Consider the following 6,636-nt stretch of genomic DNA (forward strand, 5'->3'; position numbering starts at 1 on the left):
AGCCTATATTCCTTCGATCTATACATCTTTCTTCCTAAATCCGAGTTTTTGATTTGGGTTTGTGATTTTGTTTGCATGAACCCGATTTCTCCTTGAACCATCAAGCTAGGCTATGGGTTTGACAAGGGTTTGACAAGGATTTGTGGTAAGGATCTATCCATGCAACCTTGTTTCGCAATTTTTGGTTGTGGTATTGATGATGGGCGGATTTGTAGGTGAAGAAGGCCATGGAGGAAGCTTAGGCCGTGAGTTTTGAAGAAGAAAGGGTAAGGAATGGGTTTTGGACAAACCCTAGAATTTTTGGAATTTATTTGGTTGATTTTGATTTTGTTGAGATATTGTTGTTGTTGGAAAAATTGTGAAAAATAGAGTTTTGAAGAGAGTTTAATTAGTAGGATTTTATTGATCTAATTTTCAAAGGATTGGAAATTGGTGTTGAAGATTTGGTGAATTGTTGTTGTGTATTTTGGCCAAAAGAAAAAGAAAAGAATGAAGAAAAGGAAATGACTTTATTTTTGAAAGAACATAAAGAAAATGAAGAAAAGAGTAAAAGTTGGATTAAATTGAGGTTTTACTGTGGTAAAGTGGTAAAAAGTGAAGAAGGTGAAAGTAAAGGTAAATTCGGTAAAAAGGAGGTAAAAGGTAAAAGTGAAAGTGTGGAGGTAAAAGTCTTGGTAAAAGTAAAAATGTGAAAAAGGAGAAGTAATTGGGTAAAAGGGAAAAGTAAATCTTTATTTATAATTATTTACTTATTTATTTTTGATAAATAAGAAATAATGGTAAATAAGGGAATACTTGGTCAAAAGTCAGAAGTCAAAGTCAACGGTCAAAAGTCAACTCCGAGAGTTGACCAGGGTTGACCGACCTCGTAAAACGTGAGGATCGACTCGACTTTGGTCGCTCGGATTGACGATAGTTTAGCGGAGCGATAAGGACGTTTTTCCTTTTTAAGAAAGAAGTTGGTTTCCCAAATTGGTAAATGTTAAAAGAAGTAATTAATGGCCTCATTGAAATAAAAAAGGATTTAGCGTGCGCGATTACTTAAAGTTGATCATGATGTTTACCTGGATAATTACTTACAAACTAAGTAATGGTTTAGGAAACACGATCGTTAAGGAAGCTTAAGTGGAAAACATCAGAGTGTGGAATACGCCGGCATATTCCAGGTAGGGTGAGCTGTCCCTTCCTTGTTAGAGGCTTTTCGTTATATGTGGAATGCTCTAGTATAATATTATGTTGCCTGCAAGTACGTTTTGGTTGTTCATTAGTCGATGCCTCGTGATACATGTGTTTTCAGAACTGATAATTGCAAATTGTGAAAACCGAGGCTAGACTTGCATGTTGAGATACTGTACCCTTGTATGTGTGTACTTGTGACCTGAAAGTGAATGGGACCTAGACGCGTAGATTCCTAGGGATCCCACGGTGTCGATAACCGTGAACCTCCGGAGGGGGCCGTGCTCCTATGTTTGTCGAGAAAAAGTGAGTATAGACAGTGAACCAGTCATAGGAGACTCAGGGCCAGGAAATGGACACTTTCGCTACTTGTAGTCGGAAGTACTACAGAGTAGTTGGCCGGTTCTCATACTCAGGACGAACCAGGTCGGTCACTGATTTATTTTACTTTAGCCGGCAGGTAAGTATCTCGGAGCTCCAAGTGTGTGAAGCATACTGCACATGTTTTATGAAAGAAAACAAATGTTTGTGGTTGCCACTTTTCTTAAAGCATTTTTGATAAACGTGCACAATATTATGTAGTAAATATTTTCAAGTATATTATTTTTCAAACCTAGCATGGTTGGGTCGGCCCCTATTGGGCATGCGAGGACGAAAGCTCACCCCTACTATAGTGTGCAGGTTTCGAGCATGTGGTCGGGAAGCGTACAGGGGAGGCACATGGCACGGCTTGGCGCATTTCTCTTTAGTTTTATCAAAAGAAGGTTTTGGTCCTTAACCGGATTTTGTAGTAGCTTGTTTATTTACTTTTTATTTATTTCCTACTCGTTTACAAAAATTCCGGGAGACCCGTAACCCTGGGGCGCGTCTCCCATACTTGTAGTTACTTAGTGATCTGTTTTATTTTCCAAATTGGGCTCCGATCACAAGCCCAAAACTCTTAGCCCATTTTGAATTCCGCTTTTGAAAATATGTTGTTAGGTTGCTAGAGTGATTTGTCCAAGAAAGTGTTTTGTAAACCAACAACCCAAACTCAAAAAAAGGCCTTGCGGTTTCGGGTTGATGAGCTATTGAGATGTCATTCGTGACATGTCGATTCCTCATTGGCTCGGAGTCGCGGCGCTGTGGGACCCCCCTCTCGGGTTACCACACAGGAAATAACCAAATTCATGTAGACATTGTCAGATTGAATTCACATAAACTCATACTGCAAAATACAACGCAGAGAGAAACTATATAGACGTCCTATATAACATTTTGGTTTACCCATTCTACCACACATATGCTAATTAACCACAGACAAAGCATGTTAAATACTACTGTACTAGTGCTAAAGAAGTCCATGTTTAGACCGAATTAAAGTTTGTCATATTGATTGATGAACAGATTAGTCCACCAACTGTCACATCATGTGGTGAACGAACTGCAAATATGGTCTAACTGGTCATTTCTAGGATTTTTATGTATGCATACCCGTCTCGGATAAGTAGTCTACCACTAACGTCACCACGTTGGTCCGACTTGGGAAAATCTTCAGACGCTGGGAAGCTGTATGGCCAGCTTTGGACTTCAATCATCATCTGAGTGAAGCAATCCATTAATTTATTTAGCTCAGAGAAATGTGCCAATTATCAAAATAAACTCAGAGAAATATATTTGTACAAGAAAATAAATTTACTTGTATTTTAGCATCCTCCCATAGTGAAATCAACGGGTCATTTCCTGCATATTCCGAATTGACATACATAAAAACAGGGCCGAAAACTTTCTTCCAATATTCACCAGCTGCAAATTTTGGCACCAGATCGTCTCCGGAATAATGAGCGCTTAGAAACACCTGATTGATGACCGGCCATCATTGTATAATGTTAAATTATCAGCAATGACAAACTTTTAGTACTAGTTAATTATCATGATAGGGCACGTATATGACATTGAGTTTTAGTTCTAATTACCGCAAGGGTGGTAGGGCCAACATGAGAGGTAAGGTTTTGCTTCACAGGTCCACCAGATCGGAACTCGTTGCTGGGTGTAATTTGCCACAATCCCACCGGCGGATCAGCGCATATCCACCCATGTACCCGGCTATCCTTGTTGTCACATGAGTATTGGTACTTGTCATCCACCTTATAAATCAATGAAGCACATCAAGCATCCAATTAAACAAAATTAGGCCAGGTTTCAATAAAAAAAATACTAGGCTTCCGGAAATTATTGAAGATAGCCACCATATCTAAGTGATGTTAGATGTAGAATATTTAGTTTAATGAGATAAAAGTAATAGTAACTTACTTCTCCTTTAAGATCAGGCTCGATAGGATTGACGAGTAGAACTGCCTCGGGATATGCCAGGGGTTGGCCTCTGGGTGGTAAACGGTCATCAGGCAACGGCATGTATCTTTGCCTGTTATCTGCCATGGCCATGTAGTGAAACCTGCCCATTCACAATGCTTATACACCTCAGCACGCAATGTTTTCTTGGTATTGCAAATGTTCAAAGATATATGGATTCTATACTCGTGAACCTTTTTAGTATTAATAGAACGTGTCTCAAATCCAAGACTTTCAATATGATAGTCAAAGATGTGTCATAGCTCTTGGACTTGTAATGAATGTAAAAATCAAACTAATGAACAGGTAATGGCATATTCATGTGTAATGATCGATCACCCATACATCTTTTCATTCTAACTGTAGCCATGTTTACTACCCCTCAAAAATTATATCTCACAACTATGTCATCAATATAACTTATTACTTGGGATGAACTTTAACAATCAATCCTATATTTCCATCAGACAGGAATTTCAATAAATCAAACTGCAAATCATTCCATTCCTTCTTCATGCTACATGTGTATTGAACAAGGGCTCACAGTGACCAACTACTTAAATGCTTGAGGACATTTTTAGGCTCTAAATTAGATACATGTATATATATTTTAAATGGAGAAGAAATGGAAACAGTGGACATTGTAAATATTCACTAGCAGATAATAATAGAATACAGTACCTGTTCCAAAGCTGCAAAATCATCATTTTGCTTAGATGAATAGAACTCCTGTTTTCTGTCCACGCTACTTTCAACTATTGGCCTCTGTTGGTCCACCCCAGCATTAGTTTTCCTTCTCCAAATCTGAAAGTTACAGGATCACCGAAGTCTACAGTACCACCACGCATGCTTTTCCCAACTTCTTGAGCAGACTCTCTTGCACTGGTACTAGGTTGAATCAAGTCTGATATGAATCTCATAACATAAATCCAGTCAGAATCTTACTCCAACCAAACGAATCAGAGATATTGTAAACAAACACTACAATTTTTGCCACACGCTTACAGTTCAGCAATCACAGATAACAAAACCTACACATGTCAAACCCAAATACCCATAATTTTAAACTCAAAAACCCAGTTAAAAGATTCAAACTTTATCATGAAAAACATAAACACAAACCATTATCAAATCCCAGAACACTACACCCTCAAAACCCAGATAAAAAACCAAACTTTCTTCAATTAGAAAGCAGAGATAAAGTTTCATGCCTAATATCAACCACAAAAACATTTACAGAATTATCAAAATCATTTTCCCAACTCAAAAAGGGAACCAAACATTCTTTCAAAAACTAACAGAGTCTAATATTAAACTGTGACACAAAACTTACAATGGAATTCGCCGATCTTTCCAACTAATCCCCCAGTTCACATCATTCAACCGCACAGGCTTAACCTTCCCACTTGGCAACCAAGACCTCACCTTCTCCAGTTCACATCAGTCAAAATATCATCCAATTTCCTAATACACTCAAGAGTTGAAAAGGTCGAGAACAAAAAAGAAGGAATGAAATTTTAAGTTCTAAGAGAGCAAAATTCATACAAAAAAATTAAATGAATCAAGAAAGTAAAGTGAGAAAGCAAGAAAACCTAAATACCAATTCGAAGAGAAGAGAAGACCCACCTTTTCTTAGCAGAGGGTTGAGGAGTGGGTCGTCGTTCTTGAAATCGAGAAGGTTATCGAAGTCCATCATACCATGAAGAGAGGCGCAATGTAATAATCGCCTTGCAGGTACTTCCAGTACCTGGTGACCTTTTATCGATAATCAAAGACGATATCGGAGTCTCGATTGAGGGATTTGCCGACATAAAGATTATCGACGACGCCTCCCCGGGATCCTACGGCGATGTTGTTGTTATCGGCCTCTTTGCCCAGCCTGTATAAGTAGCTCACAGAGTCCTCACTCCTCACCACTTTGCCTTCCCTTCGCCCCACGAGTCCAGGCCAGGTCGCACCTCCTCCAGCCACGCCTCGAAGCATTGCCTTTGCGAGAGAGATTTCATCAATTTCAATCTGCAGTAAGAAAAATCATGAGAAAAATGTAAGAAACCAGACAAACCCCAAAATCAGAAGAACCCTAAATGCCCAAATTAAAAAAACCATTGTTTTTGGGAGAGCAGCCTTCTGGGGATTGGATCTGAACGGAGGGTTGAGCCGGAAGAGGAAGAGGCGGAGTTTGGGGCATGTTGGTTTTTGATTGAGAGTGATTGTGGTGGCTGTTGGGGAGGTTGCGGGGTTTGGGGAAGGAAATGAGAGAGATGGAGAGGAAGACGGGGTTTTGCTGAAGGAGAGAGAGTTTTAGACAGAGTTTGTGGGAATGAAAAAACACGAAGGGTTTATGTTATGCCAAAAGAGACCTAAAACCAAAAAAGTCAAACTCACCTTAGTCAGACAACACTTATATGTTGTCTGAATATCACCCCATTGATTAGTCAACTATAAGGTTTGGGCGCTTAAGAGGAAAAAGACTCAACTTGTTGGAGGGAAATCTAAAATTTCTGCTAGGGTTTTTTCCCATCTTTTCAAACAACATATAAGTGTTGTCTGAATGCTCACCATTTATCCAAATTTGAGATAGGAAATCACCACCTTCTACAACTACACAAATGTGTTGTCTGAATGCTCACCATTTTTCCAAATTAAACCAGTATGGTTTTAGTGTATATTCAGACGACAGAAAAGAAAATTATGTCGTCTGAAAAACTCAGACGACATAAAACAAAACTTATGTCGTCTGATGCGTGTCGTCTGAAGGCCTTTTTGGCATAGTGTAGGCAATTATTCCTAGAGATTTTGCCTACAAATTCCTCTGTGTCTATAATTAATTGTTACCAACTAATTGGGTATCAGGATGAGTTTATGTAGTCATTTCCCACTGAATATGTTCATTGACTGCTATAACTTAGGATTAGTTATAGGGACCCGCACATCCAAAAATATGACGATTGTAACTAGAGAATAGCCAAGCTGCAGAATAAGTATTTTCACTACTAGAATTCTGTTCATTTACATTAGTCCAAAACCGATGTAAAACTAAATTCTGACCGATCTCTTTGTGGCTGATGTAAAAGATGCATATATCAGTATAAGCGCGTTTTTAACCGATGTCCTAGACAACGACCAACA

The 6,636-nt window shown here is 38.8% G+C and overlaps 1 protein-coding gene and 1 long non-coding RNA gene across 2 annotated transcripts in view; both read right to left on the minus strand.

The window, feature by feature from the left end:
- Nucleotides 1–3,603, minus strand: part of LOC133722477 (probable rhamnogalacturonate lyase B) — a 5,775-nt gene extending 2,172 nt beyond the window's left edge. The window contains exons 1-4 of the mRNA XM_062149368.1: nucleotides 3,469–3,603; nucleotides 3,132–3,302; nucleotides 2,855–3,013; nucleotides 2,650–2,756 (exon numbers count right to left, since the gene is read on the minus strand). Of these exons, the coding sequence (XP_062005352.1) occupies nucleotides 2,650–2,756; nucleotides 2,855–3,013; nucleotides 3,132–3,302; nucleotides 3,469–3,600 (569 nt within the window). The 5' untranslated portion in view covers nucleotides 3,601–3,603. The remainder of the gene's footprint in view (nucleotides 1–2,649; nucleotides 2,757–2,854; nucleotides 3,014–3,131; nucleotides 3,303–3,468) is intronic.
- A 744-nt stretch (nucleotides 3,604–4,347) lies between these two features.
- Nucleotides 4,348–5,837, minus strand: LOC133719849 (uncharacterized). The gene is made up of 4 exons (XR_009851504.1): nucleotides 5,611–5,837; nucleotides 5,134–5,523; nucleotides 4,841–4,971; nucleotides 4,348–4,411 (listed from the first exon to the last, which is right to left on the minus strand). It is a non-coding gene; the product is annotated as an uncharacterized LOC133719849 (long non-coding RNA).
- Between the last annotated feature and the right edge of the window lie 799 nt (nucleotides 5,838–6,636).

Source organism: Rosa rugosa, chromosome 7 (assembly GCF_958449725.1).
Source record: "Rosa rugosa chromosome 7, drRosRugo1.1, whole genome shotgun sequence".
NCBI lineage: Eukaryota > Viridiplantae > Streptophyta > Magnoliopsida > Rosales > Rosaceae > Rosa > Rosa rugosa.